Genomic DNA, 17,521 nt, shown 5'->3' on the forward strand with positions numbered 1-17,521 from the left:
ATTAAGAGATTGATAGATTTTGGATATTAAGGAAATAATCAGAGTAGGGGATGGCACAGTGGTAAAAGATCAGTCGTGATCATACTGGACCCGGCACATAGGGCTAAATGACCACGACCACTTCAAAGTCTGATACTCTTCATTTCTTATTTCACAACAACCTGGCATTTTCAAATGCCGACTAAACTGTTTAAATGGACAAGCCTTTATTTTACTTCCCTTTTTGTTCTGAGGAGGAAGCAGGAGACGGTCAAATCTCAGTGCTACTCTCAACCTCCAAAGGCTTCAGAGACACTAGTCTTATGCCCCTGGATGGAATTGATACATTTGTGTTCTGACCAAGGCACACCAGGGAGTTATGGGCCTGTCCCACTTAGGCTACTTTTAGGCGACTGCCGGAGACTGTCCTAGTCGTAGCAGGTTGCTGAAAAAACGGCAACTGGAACTCCCTTCAACATAAAATTTGAAATAGAATCATTACTTGAATAACAAACAAAGGGCAGCACCGGCGAAAACCTATGTCACCGGCGACAACCTACGTCACCTGGTGACAACTACGACAGCACCTACGTCAGGAGAAGTCAAGCTACGCCCATTGGCGTCAAACCCACTGTCGCTGACTGACATGTTCAAAATCCAGCGGCAAACAGAAAGACGCTACGATTCGAGGCGACTGAGGAGACTACTCACGACCATACAGGCGACAACACAGTGACCATGTGGCGACAGCCTGGTTGCCTGTAGTGGCCTAAAAAATCGCCTGTGGGCAGGCCCTTAACTCAGTATGATTTCATTATTTGGTCATTATTTTTGACTCAATTTTAATTAAAATGCTGGTCCATTTAAATAAAATATTCTAGGTCTATATAGTTTTTAAAAAATCTATTGTATCTGCAAGTGGAAGAATGCCAGATAATGTACTGGAAGCATAAGTTTCCCTATGTACATTAGGATAAATTTAGTGAGAATAATGCAAAAAGGCGAGAATAATGCCTTCCCAATATACTTTATATAAAACTAAAAAACAACATTAATGGTTTACAATGGGGAGCTTAGTATGAGATTGCCATGTAATATGCCGTAATATTTAGATTGCATAAAAAATCTTAGCCCAAAAGATGCAAATTATTTCCATCAGATAATCACATAAATTGTAACTTAAAAAAAAATCCAAAACTTACCTCAGATAAAGAACAGTTCCGATTAAAATCACTATCACAAGCGGCACGATCACATATACAGCAATGTATGGATCTGAATAGAGATAAACATTTTTGAAAGCAAGTTTAGATGCATTAAAATCACACAATGTGTTTTTTTTTCAGTAAGTGTAGAACTTGACACATTCCCCAACCTGATACGTTGAGTCTGAAGAAGGGCTGAAACCCAGAATATCACATCCATGTTCTTCTGATCTACTGTCTGAACCCCTGAGATACTCCAGTACTTTGAGTCTTTTTATGTAAACCAGTACCTACAGTTCTTGTGTCTCTGTGCTTCCCGATTTAGTTGCTTAAGAGTGAAAGCCAATGCCTGTCCCACTTGGATGTCATTTGGAAGATTTTGTGAATCCCCAAATCCTGGGGCACCGCACACGTGACACGTAAATGATGTTGCGTCGTGCGTCGTAAATGATGTCGCGTAAATGATGCGCAAATAACGCCCAAGTTGGACAGGCCCTTAAATCCTTTCCCAATTTGCTCCTTGCCGGAAGACATTGTCTGCCACTGGAATATAGGAAACCCAAAGTGACATTGTTTGTCCACCGTGACTGTTCACCTTGTGAGCTCACACAGTGGGCTATCTGGCTGCAGGCATCATCGTTGGTCTTCATCTTTTTTTTATATTCAAAAAATGTATTCCAATTATTAAAAATAATATTTACACTACAATAAAGCAAAACAGAACCCACCACCATAATGCAAGACAAACAACTATACTAAATAAAGTACTATACAATTATGCTATTCCTTTTCCAGGATGCATTCAACCCCCTGCGGTGCCCATCGGTCCCGGAATTCTCCCAGGGTGCCCGTGGACAGGGCGTAGTACCGCTCAAGTACCACCCGGGCGCAGACGTCACCCCGGAAAAGTGGCAGGCAGCCGGCTCGGGCAGAGCCCTCTTCCACCTCGCGCTGTGACTCACGGATGGCCAGCTTGGCCAGGCCCAGGAGCAACCCAACCAGGACATCTTCGGCCCTACCCGCTCCCCTTGGCCTTCACCTTGTCCTGATTATAAGCACACACATTCCCACAGTGATCACCAGGTAGTGATTTGCAACAAGAATCGCATTGAACCATGTATGTTTATGCTGAACACACTTGTATCTCTGCTCCTCAGATCAACTGTCAGAGCTCAGAAAAGGTTCCTGAATTCCATGGATGACGGGATATGGAATTTTTCTTTTCCTGTCACTCCATTTTTAAGTGGGAATGAGCTGAGATGAAAATTGCGAACATGATTTGCAACCAACTTGCTGTCATTTCATGTTACACGTGGTTTTCCAAGGGCTCATGAGTTATTGTGACATTTTTGGTGTTGTCAGTATACAGCAGAACAAATTCTACAGCTAACCACTAATGTTCTTTAGCAGATTCTGACCACCAATCTTCTTTTCTTCTGTGGATCCCAGAGGAACAATATCATTGTTCCTGCTACCTGTTCGCCTCAGCCATTCTTGCAAAACTGCCCCCCTGATCTCATTATTTTCTGGGAAGTGCTGCGATCCCCGATCCAATTCGTGGTTTGCGTGCATTCTTTGGTGGTGATTTTCAATCGCATGTAAGCTCCAAGATGCAAAGTGTGATGGGCTTTCCATAAGAAAAGTCACGCAAGGGCTATCCTTTGTGATCCGTAGCACAGAGGAGGGATCATCAAAGAAATTAATTTAGGAACAACAGAAAGGATTGGCAAGATTGCGGGATTGGGGGAAGAGGAGTGAAACAATCGCCTGGGGTTGGAGGGATGGAGGGAGGGAGGGCAGGGAAGATAGACAGGGATGGCACAGTCATAGGGAAAGATAGACAGCTGGAGGATGGAGTTGCCAGTTCAGGAAATAATCAGTGAGGTAAATTGGAGAGATGATCAGAAACATGTCAGTGTAACGCGAGGCAGGGTTGGTTGGGAAAGGGACAATGGCAGCAAGGGTGAGCTGGAAATGGGTTGTGGGTGGAGGCACTTGGGGAAAAGACACTGAAAATAAACCTACCAGAGAGAAGATGGTCATCTCAAAGTTCCCCAAGTGAAGTGAAGCCGAACCCATAATAAATTTCACTGGAGTAGGCTGCATTTATCCATTAAAGGTTGCTTGAGTGGACCATTCATCTGATTACAAGCAATTTTGCATAACCAATGCCAGAAGAGGTGTTGCCTGCCTTTGTAAGTCACTGTAAATGTCCAGCTTGGAACAAAAAGTCCTGACATGTTTCCATTGGAATTTATAAAATTCCATTTCACAATGAACACAAATATTGCGCCATTCTTTAGAATTTCTAGGCTCAGGTATATCATTTGGAAGATTATTTACTACTTTTTTTACTGCATAGTCCAGAACTATTTGATCCATCAAGTTTACATTTATAAAGGACATTTTGGAAAAGAGTTTTAGATATTAAGTATTCTGTTATGTAACATGCTTCTCGTACATTAATGAAAATAAGGAAGACAGAGAAAATTATGATTAATGCACAACCAACACTGCTGTTGATATTAGTTTAAATCTCATTTTGTGCTGATTAATATAAATCCCAACACCACATCGCTCTAATCTCCTGATGTATTTGATTTGAATTCGAACACAAAGAAAATATGAATAAACTTCTTTCACCAACTTGCAAAAACAAATTCTCTGAGGGTGAAATCTAACTTGTGATAAGGACCCCAGTGAAACATGTCACAGCATATAGCAACTTGTTCACTGTAAAACAAAATCTGTTTGTGTTACACGGCACAGAGGTTAATGTTTCATAGACACATATAATTACTTGTAAGGTATCATTTAGAAAAGTAATTGGTTCAGAATGGGAATCAGTGAAACTCAAAATTGCACATGTTTACATTCTGTGAATTATAATGTTAAATTATTAATGCTTCCTGTCATTACTGCGTAAAACATCTAAAGTGTGAGTCAAATCCTTTTCCACCACATTTGGTCCCAATCAAAGCCGAATTAGGGAATCTAGTAATGGCCAGGTTTTGGGGTGGGGGTTGATGAGAACATGGTTGGACAAGGGCCAGAGATGAAAAGGCAAAAGGTGTGAGATAAGAAAAAGAGGAGGTGCGACTTGTGAAGCCAGAGGAATAATTGTGGAAGGGGAGGGGGAGGCAATAAATTGGTGTGCATCCAGGTGGGACACAGGGTAAAGGAATGGAAGGGATGGGAGAAGGGAGGGTTTGTAGGTTAGTTACCTAAAATTGTAGAATTCAGTGTTCATACCGTTAGGTTGCAAGCTATCCAAGTGAGTATGAGATGCCGCTGCTCCAGTTTGCGTGTGGCCTCACTCTGGCAATGGAGGAGGCCCAGGACAGAAAGGCCAGTATGGAAATGGGAAAGGGATTTTAAATGGTTAGATGGGGGATCCATTAGGCCTTGGCGGAACGAGCACAGGACAGGTTGAATAAACCTGAATTGTTTTCTCTGGAACTTCAGAGGTTGAGGGGAGACCTGATTAAAGTACATAAAATGATGAGATAGGGTAGATAGGTAGAATCCTTCACCTGGAATTTATATGTCAAAGACTAGAGGGCATAGTTTTGAGGTGGGAGGGGCAAATATGACAGGATAAATGCAGAGGCAACAGAGAGTGGTGGGTGCCTGGAACACACTGGTGTTAGATGCAGATCCAATAGTGGTATTTTAGAGACTTTTAGATAAGCACATGGATATGCAGGAAATGAAGGGATATGGATTATATGCAAGCAGAGGAGGTTAGTTAACTTGGCACGGACACGGCGGGCCGAAGGGCCTTTTCCTGTGCTATACAGTTCCACATTCTATGTTAAGGCACTGTTTCGTGAATAACCACCTCTTTCAACCATCTGCCTGTTTTAGAATGTTTACTAATTGAACATACTTTATACAGCAGACTGTGTTCTTTCAAAGTGCAGGACCATTTCAGTGTGTTTTGACCAGCTCCAGTTCTGGTGAACAATATTGTTGAGATAAACAGCCCACATGCCATCACAATATAATGAAGGAACATGCCAGGACACGCTGGATCAAAATTCACCGCTTACATCAGTAGGGGCAGCCAAATACAGGCCCAACCTTCAGTTTCTAACCTCCCCTGTGAAAGACCCGGAGGCAAAGTCTGCAGTTTCATCGCTGTTGTCAAAGGCAATGAGCTGAATTGTGCTGACTATGGCTGGTGGTTGCAAAGGCACTCGCCAGCATTCAGGACTCGCTGTAAAACACTGGCACATCTGTCATCCTCTCTATCAATGGGCCCCACATGGTCCTGCCATACAATCTGAGAACAATTTCATTTGAATGGGGATTCACAGCCTGAAAAGTAGGAGGGAAAAGAGATTTTTTTTAATGATCTCTTATAACTGTGATTCATTCTGGGGAGGACAAAAATTATTTTAAATAATTGGAAAAAAAAAGTTTGAATTGTCTCTGGTTTTGACACGTTAAAAATTCAAAAAGCCTTGATGACTTTTATGGGAGGAGAAACAACACCTCCACCTAGGTCCTCTGACTGGTTGTCAAGGTGGCCTGGAGATAGGGCCTTGGCAACGTGCCACTTGTGGCTTATTTGCTGCTGAATGACTTGCCAGACTATGTGGGACACCTGTCAGCAGCAGTTGCACAGGTTGTTTAGCCCTCCACATCTGTCCCAGGTAGGTGAGGGCAGATGGTGACCACAGGTGGTATGTCTGGACAGAGTGCCAATGCCAGCACAATCCAGCCAACATTAAATCTTAGACAATAGCATTCTACCGAAATACCTGGTAGTCAAACGTAAAGGACGTGCCAACAGATCGATGTCAATTTCTGTCTTGGACAACTGAATGCTTTGATATCAGTTTGATTCATTCTGCCCGAAGCTGTGAATTACAAATCTCTGGACACAATGTGTGGACATAATGGTCCATTGTTGGCTGTGGAATAGGTGACAACAAGCATCCAGACAGAGGAACTCAACAGGACGACGATAAAACTATATAACGCAGGGTTGTCATTTCTCCTATGTTCCGTCCATATCTCTCCTTCCACTTTCCCCTGACTCTCAGTTCATGGTGAATTTATGTGCAGGTTTTAGTTCCATCATGAGAGGTCATGAGAGGGCATGACAGATCTGAGTGCTGAACTAATCACAGTCCAAGTATAAGAAGGAACTGCAGATGCTGGTTTAAACCGAAGATTGACACAAAGTGTCTCTACCCGAAAAGTCACCCATTCCTTCTCTCCAGAGATGCTGCCTGGCCCGCTGAGTTGCTCCAGATTTTTGTGTCTATCACCCATTAGTTAACAACATATAATGGTCAGGGCTGGGGGTATTGAATTGTGCCACAGACAAGGAGACTATCTGACTGTTTCTGTTAATTGGACAATGCACTCCTTGATTCAGAGTCCTTACATAATAAAAGATGGACATTTGACTCATTATATCAGTAGAAATGAGTAATGCCCCTGTCCCACTTAGAAAACCTGAACGGAAACCTCTGGAGACTTTGCGCCCCACCCAAGGTTTCCGTGCGGTTCCCGGAGGTTGCAGGTGGTTGCCGGAGGCTGCAGGTAGTGGAAGCAGGTAGGGAGACTGACAAAAACCTCCGGGAACCTCCAGGAACCACACGGAAACCTTGGGTGGGGCGCAAAGTCTCCAGAGGTTTCTGTTCAGGTTTCCTAAGTGGGACAGGGGCATTGGGATACATTTTATACATCTATTTAACTTAGTTTAACAAAATATAAGATGGTATAAATCATTTTGAAATATCACAGATATCTGTTCATCTTAATCACAATAAATAGAGATCATCGTCCAAATGTTTACTGAATGAAGATTGTGTCCCAATAAAAGTCATGTAATGTGCAGGAAGGTTCTGAATTAACACATTTTAATGATCAGAGATAGACACAAAAGGCTGGAGTAACACAGCGGGTCAGGCAGCATCTCTGGTGAAGAGTAATAGGTGACGTTTCGGGCTGAGACGCTTCTTCAGGCTGAGAATCAGGGGAAAGGGGTACGAGAGATACAGACGGTGAGATATAATAAAGACGGTGAGATAGATTAGGAGAAATGAATGGAAGATATGCAAGAACCAACAATAATGAAGGAAATGTGGACACAATGGTCCATTGTTGGCTGTGAGATAGTTGACAACGAGGATACAGACAGGAGAACTCAACAGGACTACAGTAAAATGAGTACAACGACTGGAGTGAGGGATGGATGGAGAGAGAGGGGATGCAAGGGTTACTTGAAGTTAAGAGAAATCAATATTCATACCACTGAGTTGTCATTTCTCCTATGTACCGTCTATATCTCTCGTTCTTCTTTCCCAGTCTGAAGAAGGGTCTCAACCCGAAACATTACCTATTCCTTTGGTCCAGAGATGCTGCTGAGGTACTCCAGCCTCTTATGTCTGTCTTCAGTTTAAGCCAGCATCCGCAGTTCCTCACTACATATTTTAATGATCCTTTTGTGAAACTACCCTCAATAAACGGCTGAGTCACATGACTTACTCTTATCGGTAGTAGGTGACTTTGTTGAGCTTGTGGGTGTAGGTATTGATGAAATTGATGTGTTATTCGTCATGGCCCTGCGAGTAGAAGAGCAAACATAGTTAGAACCTCATCGCAACTTCTCATGACAACACACTGTTTAACTAAGACACAATTTTATTCAGTCCAAATATTACCCCTGTAAGAGCTGATTAACTCTTGCAATATCCATCAAATCCACAATGTATGTGGAGGCCACATCAACTCTATTCTTGAATTCCGAACCTTGATATAATTAATCTATTTAATGCAGCCTGGGATGAAACACATTTTTCTTTGCTGTGATGAGAGGAGGTTTAAGTTATTAAGCTCATTAAGGTTTTGAATTAAGCTTCATCACAAGTAAAGCACACATGAGAATTCTCTTTCTATTTTCAACACATTCCCTGCCCTCAGTGGAATTCAATCTTGGAAAGTTGCATGACTTTTACTTCAAGTAACCGTAGGATCTTAAATTGCAGGAAGCTATTAGGCCAAGTCTTTCAAATAACCTTGTAAATCTATCCTCTTCAATCAGTGGCACAGTGGTGCAACCGGTGAAGCTGCTACTTCACAGCACCAGTGAGCCGGGTTTGACCCTAACATCGGGTACTGTCTGTGTGGAAATTGCACCTTCTCCCCATGACCGTGGGTTTCCTTTGGGTGCTCTAGTTTCCTCTCACATCCCGAATGCGTGCGGGTTTGTAGGTTAATTGTGCCTCTGTAAGAATTTTCCCTTGTGTGTAGGGAGTGGATGAGAAAGAGGAATAACTTCGAACTAGTGTGAATGGGTGATCAATGTTTGGTGTGGACTCTGGGCTGAAGGGTTTGTTTCCGTGTTGTATTTCAAAAACTAACAAAACTAAACAAAAAAATAAAACTAAAAAACTAAAATCATGTAACCAATATCCTTTTGTAAGTTGAGATTTCCTTCCACCTCTCAGGTCAAGTATCCCAGATTTTAACAGCTCTTCCAATTTTTCCATTTAGTTCTTCTGGGGATTACATTAATTCTATGGCGTCTGTTGGACAACTTCCCAAAAGATAAAGTACTTTCCATCTCTATGTTCTATCATGGAGCAATACAAATTGTGCTAAATGTACTCTTGTGGATTGGCACAACAGCTCTGAGGGGTACCAAGGTGAAGTTGTGCAACTTTTGTAGTTTTCTCCCATGTATTACATGTCTGATGAAGGTGTCACCAGCTGAAACATCATCTGTCCATTCCCTCCACAGATGTTGCCTGTCCTGCTGAATTTCTCCAGCACTTTGTATTTTGCTCAAGATTCCAGCATCTACAAACTCTGGTATTCTCTAACATTATGATAATGAGTTAACGAGGTAACAAAACACGAGTTAAAGCAGAACTGTACTTGTACTGAGGAAGCCGGATTGTGTTGAGCCAGAGGACAAGGGGCTATACTTGAAGCTTTTGCTGAGCTTCATTGCTACTGTGCAGGAGATCCAAGACAAAAGTCAGGTTGTGAGTGGGATGGATGGTTAAAATGACAGGGAAGTGGAACATCATGGAGGATGTTGACTGGTGGACTGACTGGAAGTCTTGTATCCCAATCTGTGTCTGGTTTCCCCTGTGCAATGCAAAAGAGACAACGTTGCGAGAACTTCATGAAGAAAACTAAATTGGTGGAAGTACAAATTATGCTACTTCACCTGGGACGACTTCATCCGCTCCTTGGACACGAGGAAAAGAAGTGATGAATGGGCAGGCGGATGCATCCCCTAAGATAGACACAAATACTGGAGTAACTCGGTGGGTCAGGCAGCATTTCTGGAGAAAAGGAATAAGTGACGTTTCGGGTCGAGATCCTTCTTCAGACTAACCAGCACCTGCAGTTCCTTCCTACACAGTCTGACGAAGGGTCTTGACCCGAAGCATGACCTTTTCTCCAGAGATACGACCTGACCCACTGAGTCACATTTTGTTTAAGAAGGAACAGCAGATGCTGGAAAATCGAAGGTACACAAAAAAGCTGGAGAAACTCAGCGGGTGCTGCAGCATCTATGGAGCGAAGGAAATAGGCAACGTTTCGGGCTGAAACGGTCTGAAGAAGGGTTTCGGCCCGAAACGTTGCCTATTTCCTTCGTTCCATAGATGCTGCTGCACCCGCTGAGTTACATTTTGTGTTTATCTTCGATGTGAGCCAGCCTCTGCAGTTCCTTCCTGGATGAAGTAGTCCACAGATGCATCCCCTGCCATATCATGACTAGTGCCTTGAAAAGCAGTTTAGTTAGCGGTGCAGTGGATGAGTGCTCCAATGCACAATTGAATAAAGAAACCATCATGATAGAGAGAACCAGGTGTCTCGTGGTGGTATCGTGTTGAAGATGGTGACAATTATAGGTAATGCTCCATTGTCTATGTGAGTTAAATTAAAAGGTGAGAGGAAAAACTGGGGAAGAGGAGAACGGTACAATCAGAATTGCTGAAAATGAGACAAATACAGTTGAGTGCCCTGTTTGCAATGGTGATGGGTAAACCATGGCAAAAGCAACAGAAGGAACATCAGAATCATTCAGTGGAGACTGCAGCGAACCATCACGGCTTTCCTCTGGTTTTGCAATGCCAGTCATGCTGGATGCTTGAGGAAATCTGCTTCATTCAATAACAATGCCTACAGCGGTTCCACTAACAACTGGAGTGAGCTGCAGGCAGTGACCACATGCTGACAGTCAGGCTCTCCAACAGCAGTGGCCAGCACGGAGCCGGCGAGTCTGCTTCATCCGATGAGATCCTCTTAATCTGGCATTTGAAGTCTCTGCCAACTCCATGCTCTACATGCTTGTGCACTAAGTTAATTTCAAGCTTGGCTCGCTTTCAGCCTCGTACATTTTTTGGCCGGGAACAAGAAAAGCGGATGCTCTCTGATCAGTGGATTCAAGCCAAGCACAGACCACTCCTAATCGCTGAACCGGATTGACTGTTGCCAAATGTCCAGAGATGAGGGATTTAAATAACTGACTCTAAATAGCAGAATAAAGATCGATGAGACTCCAACACCTACCCATGCACAAAACCAAACTTGCTAATGATGTTTAACAGCACTGGCATTAATAGTCATAGAGTTATACAGCATGGAAACAGGTCCTTCAACCCAACTTGCCCACACCGACCAACATGTCCCATCTACACTAGTCCCACCTACCTGTGTTTGGCCCATATCCCTCTAAACCTGTCCTCTCCATGTACCTGTCTAATTGTTCTTTAATCGTTGCAATTGTACCTGCTTCCTCTGGCAGCTTGTTCCATACACCCACCACCCTTTGTGAGAAAAAAATACCCCTCAGATTTCTATTAAATCTTTCCCCTTTCACCTTATATCTATGTCCGCTGGTTCTCGATTCCCCCGCTCTGGGCAAGAGACTCTGTGCTTCTACTCAATCTATTCTGCTCATGATTTTATACACTATTAAATCACCCCTCATCCTCCTGTGCTCCAAGGAATAGAGTCTCAGCCTACTCAACCTTTCCCTTTAGCTCAGACCCTCGAGTCCTGGTAACATCCTTGTAAATCTTTTCTGTACATGTTCCAACTTGACAACATCTTTCCTTTAACATCAGGCGCAGAACTGAACACAATACTGTAAATTCAGCCTCACCAATATCTTGTATAACTGCAACATTACCTCCCCATTTCTATATCCAATGCTCTGACTGATGAAGGCCAATGTGTCAAAAGCCTTTTTAACCACCCTATCTACCTGTGATGCCATCAAGGAATTATGTACCTGCACTCCTAGATCCCTCTGCTCTACAACACTACCCTGAGCCCTACCATTCACTGTAGTTGCAGTTAATTAAATAATACTGCTAGCTAGATCGTTGATACGGGCCATGATATTATCAGATTTCTGGGTTGCTAATGTTCTTCAGGCCTATATGTGACTCTAGCCCAATATAAATGTATTTTAACTACCGTCTGAAATACTGTAGCAAGGCATTCAATGCAAGGTCAGTAGGAATGCTAAGTACGTACTGGTCTTGCATTGGGAATAGAGGCTGGACATGAATATATATAAAAAATGACAACAGAAAGAAGTAAATATCCCCATTCAGAATATTATAGACCTTCCGGTGGGGGTTGGTTACTGGCAGCAAACATTAACACATGGTGACATTGGACTGTTGCAATTTCCCGAATATACCACATAAAAGTGACGTGACAAGCCCCAAAGCCCAGGACCATCCCTAGTAAGCTTCTACTATTAAACCCCTTTCTTACGGGGCGACTTGACGCAAGAGTTAACCAGAGTTGCACATCGTGGGAACCTCTTGCGATAACCGTACGGCATTTGTGGACCACCGTGGCACTAACGGCAGGTACTCGTGTAACTTGGTGACTCGGGAGAAAATTCAAACAAGCTTGAATTTCTCCAAGAGTGACTTGTACACTTGTGGTTGAACACTGCAACATTATATGCACGTAGTGGCCAGTGCGATATCCGTACTGACTCTTGCGTGTACCGTGGGAACTCCTGCGAACGGTGAACCCGGAAGCTGGACAGAGGGGACAGAATGTGAGTAAAAATTGTCTTCTGTGGGATTGAATTTTAAAAATAAAGATTTGCATCCGCATATGGACATCAACTTATTCATGAGTTATGTTAATGAGATTCAAGAAAATAACTATAATCTTTAAAAGGGACTTTACTGAAAGGTCCCGCATTTTTATGGTCCGTGAGAAATATTTCACATGTACTTCTTTGAGAGATACAGCTCGGAGTCCTCGCCGACAAGCGATCGATACCTTTCCGAAGCAGGGTCCGGAACGCTACCAATCAATGTTCTCCGTGTAAAGGAGTGAACTGCACATGCTGGTTTAAAACGAAGACAGATACAAAAAGCTGGAGTAACTCAGCGAGTCAAGCAGCATCTCTGGAGAAAAATAGGTGATGTTTCGGAACGAGACACATCTTCAGACTCAATTCCGATTAAGATGTGTGAAGAAAGGTTCCGATTCGAATCGCCACCTATTCTTTTTCTCCAGAGAAGCTGCCTGACCCGCTGACTCACTCCAGCTTTTTATGTTTTTCTTCCCAGATCTGACTTACCTGCTGAGTCACACCAACATTTTGTGTCCTTTTGTGCGTATTAACCAGCATCTGCAGTTCCTTTAGACATTACCTAACTTCAGATTTTAGAGATATGGCGCGGAAACAGGCCCACCGAGTCCGCGCCGACCACCTATTCTTATACACTCTAGGGACAATTTTACAATGTTACCGAAGCCGATTAACTTACAAACCTGTAATCTCTGGAGTGTGAGAGGAAACCGGTGCACCCATGGTCAGGATCGAACCCCGGTCTCTGGGTCTGTGAGGCAGCAACTCTACCACTGTGCCGCATGTAGTCAGATTTAATAAATTGCTGGTGTTGCTTCCAAAGACAGAGGCACTTATAATATTAGATCAGAATTGCATCTTTCCGCTAATAGAGTCAATTATTAGTCAATTAATAATAGAATCAATTATTGTTGGTGACATTTCACCTACTTTTCCATCTCCGACAGCTCAGGAAGTTCAGAGCAAGGTCTCATCTCATGCTCCGCTTCTATACAGCCATCATCGAAAGCATCCTCACTTCATCCATCACAGTCTGGTTCGGCAGTCTCGACTCACTCTCCCGGAAGAAATTACAGCGCATCATCAACAGAGCATCTAAAATTATTGGCTTACCCCTACCATCCCTTGAATCACTTTACCACAAACGGACACTGCACAGAGCCCGCAAGATCATCTCTGATCCTACTCACCCTGCACACTATGCCTTTCAGCTACTGCCCTCTGGGAGGCGCTACAGGACAATTGCCTCCAAAACAAACCGCTTCAAAAACAGTTTCATTCCCACTGCAATTAACATTTTAAACTCTGTACGGTGAGGAATAAGAATAAGCATGGCCCTTATGTATTATGTAATGTGTCTGTTTGTATGTATATCTATGCTATATGTTTAATGTTTGATGAAATGTTGGAACCTGTACCGAGCTGTACTAATAACAAATTCCACCAGCCTGGCTGTGTGGTCATTAAAATACAATACAATACAATACAATCAGACTATTTTCACAGAGGTAAGGGCCAATTAGGCATAGCAAAAGGTATGAACACTTTTAAACATTTTTTTTTTTCCGACTATTTTGTCAAATGCAAATACAGGGAGAATGATCAAAGTGCTCACATGGCTCACTCTGTTAGAAGCGTTCTAAGTTTAAATGTTCCGTGTATTCCTTCTTAAAGTATACATTTTTGTGTGGCCAGGGGTGCGATTGAGAACAGCTGGGAAAGGGAGGAGGGGGCGTCACGAATAACAGCGTTTCCCTGGCCATATTATGGCCCATTCCCCAACCGTAACATTAATCAAGCTCTGTCTAACTCCGCCTTCACACCATCCCCCTGTGACATGGGTTAGTCATCGCTGGGCAGGCTGTGGGCTGAAGGGCCTGCCAACGGGAGTCAGGGACTTGACACTGAGATCCATTGTGCAGGAAGGAACTGCGGATGCTGGTTTTTACCGAAGATAGACACAAACGCCACCTGTTCATTTTCTCCAGAGATGTTGCCTGACCCATTGAGTTACTCCAACATTTTGTGTCTGTGTTCACTATGAACATTGAATTATTTAATTTTAGGTAACTTACACGGTCTCTCTCCCCCCGCCCACCCCCTCCTGCCCCCCCCCCCCCCCATGCAGTAAATGTTGGTTAACCAGTCCAAGGTTTGCAACGATGGTTCCCTCTTGGGATCACACTATCCCTAGCCAACAATTGGCCTATCAGGGAACCAAATATAGACATAAAGTGCTGGAGTGACTCAGTGGGTCAGGCAGCATCTCTGGAGGAAAGGGTTAGGCGACATTTCGGGTCGGGACCCCTCTTCAAAATACCCTCCTGAGGTCATCTGTTGTTGGCCCTGATTTGTTCCAGTCTTTTCTTGCTTCCAGTTCCCCCCTACAATCATCCCGAAGAAGGGTCCCGACCAAAAATGGAATCTATTCCTTTTCTCCAGAGATGCTGCTTGGCCCGCTGAGTTACTCCAGCATTTTGTGTCTAACTTGCTGATTCAGACGGTTTTATATTATCAAGGATTCTGCGCTGACTCTTTACTCTGAAACACACGTTGGAAATTTAAACTTGGCCGCAACTAACATCGTCTTACTACCGTGGGAACTCTTTAACTCAGCGGGCAGGCAACAGTTGATTGTTGCTCCCTTCAGTTTCCCAGGGGGTCGGGACGGGACTGGAGCTGGGAGGGAAAGGTGGGGGAGTCGAGGGAGAGGAGGGGGAGACAGATGGGGGTGTCTTCATTTACTGGCGGCGGGTGCCTGTCACTGAAACAGGCAGGTGAGATTTCACATCCACCTTGTATGTGCCTCTCTCTCTCTCCCTCCCTCTCACACAGGCTGAGAGACTCTGCCTCTGTGAGCGTACCTCTCATTCTCCTCCTCTCCCACACACAGTAAGACCGAGGTACTGTGCTCAGTCCATCTGTGTCTCCCACATACACAGTAAAACTCTGCTTTGTGTGTGTATATACGTCTCCCCTCATTTCTCCCCCCCCCCCACCCCTCTCTTTCTCCCCCTCCCCCATCTCTCTCTCTTTCTCCCCCTCCCCCACCTCTCTCTTTCTCCCCCCACACACAATAAGACCGATGTATTCTGCTTAGTCTCTCTTCGCTCCCACACACACAGATAGACCATGGTCATGTGCGCTCTTTCTCTTCCGCAAGTCACCCCAAAGTACATCACACTGCCTCTGTGCCTCTCTCTGTCTCTCCCCCCCTCTCTCCTAAGTAATGTGGCATCTTCCTGCAGTAAAGTCACGGCATTAGTACAGGCATGTCTCCAAATGAGCCAATTCAACCAAGGGAGGATATTTATAGTGTGTGGAAAAAAAAAGTGACATCATTTGTGCCACGTGTTGATTTAATTACACTTGACAGTTTACAATGTTCATTCAAGATTTAACGGGAAAGCTCGGGAGACGGACAAGTCACTCGCACAAATAACAGAAATGCCGAGTACCGTGGGAACTCTTTATCTACCCCCCGTTATATCATGTGATATCGTGCTAGACCACGACCACTTCACTCTGGTTACATCTTGCGTCAAGTCGCCCCGTGAGAAAGGCCTATTACCCTGTATTCATAATTCTGTGATCATCTTTGCACTGTCCAAGCCAAACCAGGAGGAATTTGGCAATACAGATAATACAGACCATTGGCGAGGGGGGGAGGGAGAGAATCGTATCTGTTATTACCAATAGTCTGCTATTATCAAGTCAGGAGTTTGTTACAACCACCCAGCGGTCACTCCGTGAAACAACAAGTTGTATCATATATAAAGATAATTTTAACAGCTAAAATGTATTTTTGTTACTGCAAGCGAAATATACTAAAGGCTCTTTGCTACATTGCTGGTCAATTTCAGTGACCTCTGTAGTGTGACTAGCACCCTTTGTTCTTAAAGAGACAGTGTTCTGATTACTGTGGGAACGTCGTCCGCTATAACCGAGATCTGTTATAAAGATCAGTCTGAAGAAGGGTCTCGACCCAAAACATTCCTTCTCTCCAGAGATGCTGACTTACTCCAGCATTTTGTCTCTACCATCTGTTATAAAGAGGTCCCTAATGCTGAGTGTAGACAGTAGATATAAAAAAGAAAGGAACTTTTCTAACCTAATGGAACCAGAAACATTTCAACATTTGCATTTTATCTGGTTTAGTTTAGTTTAGAGATACAGCTCGGAAACAGGCCTTTCGACCCACCAAGTCCACGCCGACCAGCGATCCCCGCGCACTAACACTACCCTACACACCACTAGGGACAATTTACAACTTTACCAAATAATTAGCCTGCAAATTTGTACATCTTTGGAGTGGGGGAGGAAACCGGAGATCCCGGAGAAAACCCACGCAGGTCACGGGGAGAATGTACAAACTCCATTTGGACGGCACCCGTAGTCAGGATCGAACCCGGGTCTCTGGCACTGTAAGGCAGAAACTCTACCGCTGCGCCACCATGCCACCCTTACCCTGCAACATTTTGAAGAACAATGATCCTTAACTTTCCGTTAAACATTTTACAGTTCCACGGCTGGTTTCTGGCATTTAACTGTGCCCAAGCTGATAGGGTTGGCAGTGGACCACAAACTTATTGGGATTCCCCTGCATTTAAGGACTGCAGTTGCAGCCCACGCCGCTTCTATTCTCCACTGCCTGCGCACCTACTTTTCACCGCAGGCCTTTGCTACTTCAGTCTGTGAGAAAAGCAACAGCACAATCAATTATAAATTGATAACATTCCCCAGCTGAAGGGAGAAAAAGTATCAAGGCCCTTAATCTGCAGCAACTGAGCACTTCAATTACACAGTGTTCAGCACAAAAAGATACGCATGTTCCTGTGATATCCTTCCCTGCCACAAGAGACCCTGAGCTACATTGCTGGTTCAAATAGTACAGATGTAAATCAGTATGTATGTGCCTGCACAGAATACATGAACAATTTCTTTTCACTTTTAATGTGTGTGGAGCCCACAAACATTGCTCCCATCCATTGATCAGTGTTCCAACTGCATGGTGCAAGCTTTGAAAGGTGCACAGATGACATCTAATGGTGGATATTTAGAACTGCAACCAGATTATCTTTTCGAGGAGTGAAGCCTCGAAAATGAACGATGTTCTATTGAGCTGCTTGTCAGAGGGCAAGAAACTGACACAACTTTGAAAGATAAATGTACTCTGGAAAATCAACTTGATCCAGAATTCATTAATTTTGTGAACACACTGGGAGCAAAAATA

The 17,521-nt window shown here is 43.8% G+C and overlaps 2 protein-coding genes across 6 annotated transcripts in view; both read right to left on the reverse strand.

The window, feature by feature from the left end:
* Positions 1-17,521, reverse strand: part of mki67 (marker of proliferation Ki-67) — a 274,252-nt gene that overhangs the window by 141,908 nt on the left and 114,823 nt on the right.
* Positions 1-17,521, reverse strand: part of ptprea (protein tyrosine phosphatase receptor type Ea) — a 259,188-nt gene that overhangs the window by 48,024 nt on the left and 193,643 nt on the right. For 4 of the 5 annotated variants that reach the window (XM_055646692.1, XM_055646691.1, XM_055646694.1 and 1 more), the window contains 2 exons: positions 7,689-7,765; positions 1,182-1,254 (listed from right to left, as the gene is read on the reverse strand). In XM_055646692.1, coding sequence (XP_055502667.1) covers positions 1,182-1,254; positions 7,689-7,761 — 146 coding nt within the window. In that variant the 5' untranslated portion in view covers positions 7,762-7,765. Of the gene's footprint in view, positions 1-1,181; positions 1,255-3,209; positions 3,512-7,688; positions 7,766-17,521 lie in introns of those variants that run through there. The other variant, XM_055646697.1, reaches the window with a different exon arrangement.

Source organism: Leucoraja erinacea, chromosome 15 (assembly GCF_028641065.1).
Source record: "Leucoraja erinacea ecotype New England chromosome 15, Leri_hhj_1, whole genome shotgun sequence".
In the NCBI taxonomy this organism is placed as follows: domain Eukaryota; kingdom Metazoa; phylum Chordata; class Chondrichthyes; order Rajiformes; family Rajidae; genus Leucoraja; species Leucoraja erinaceus.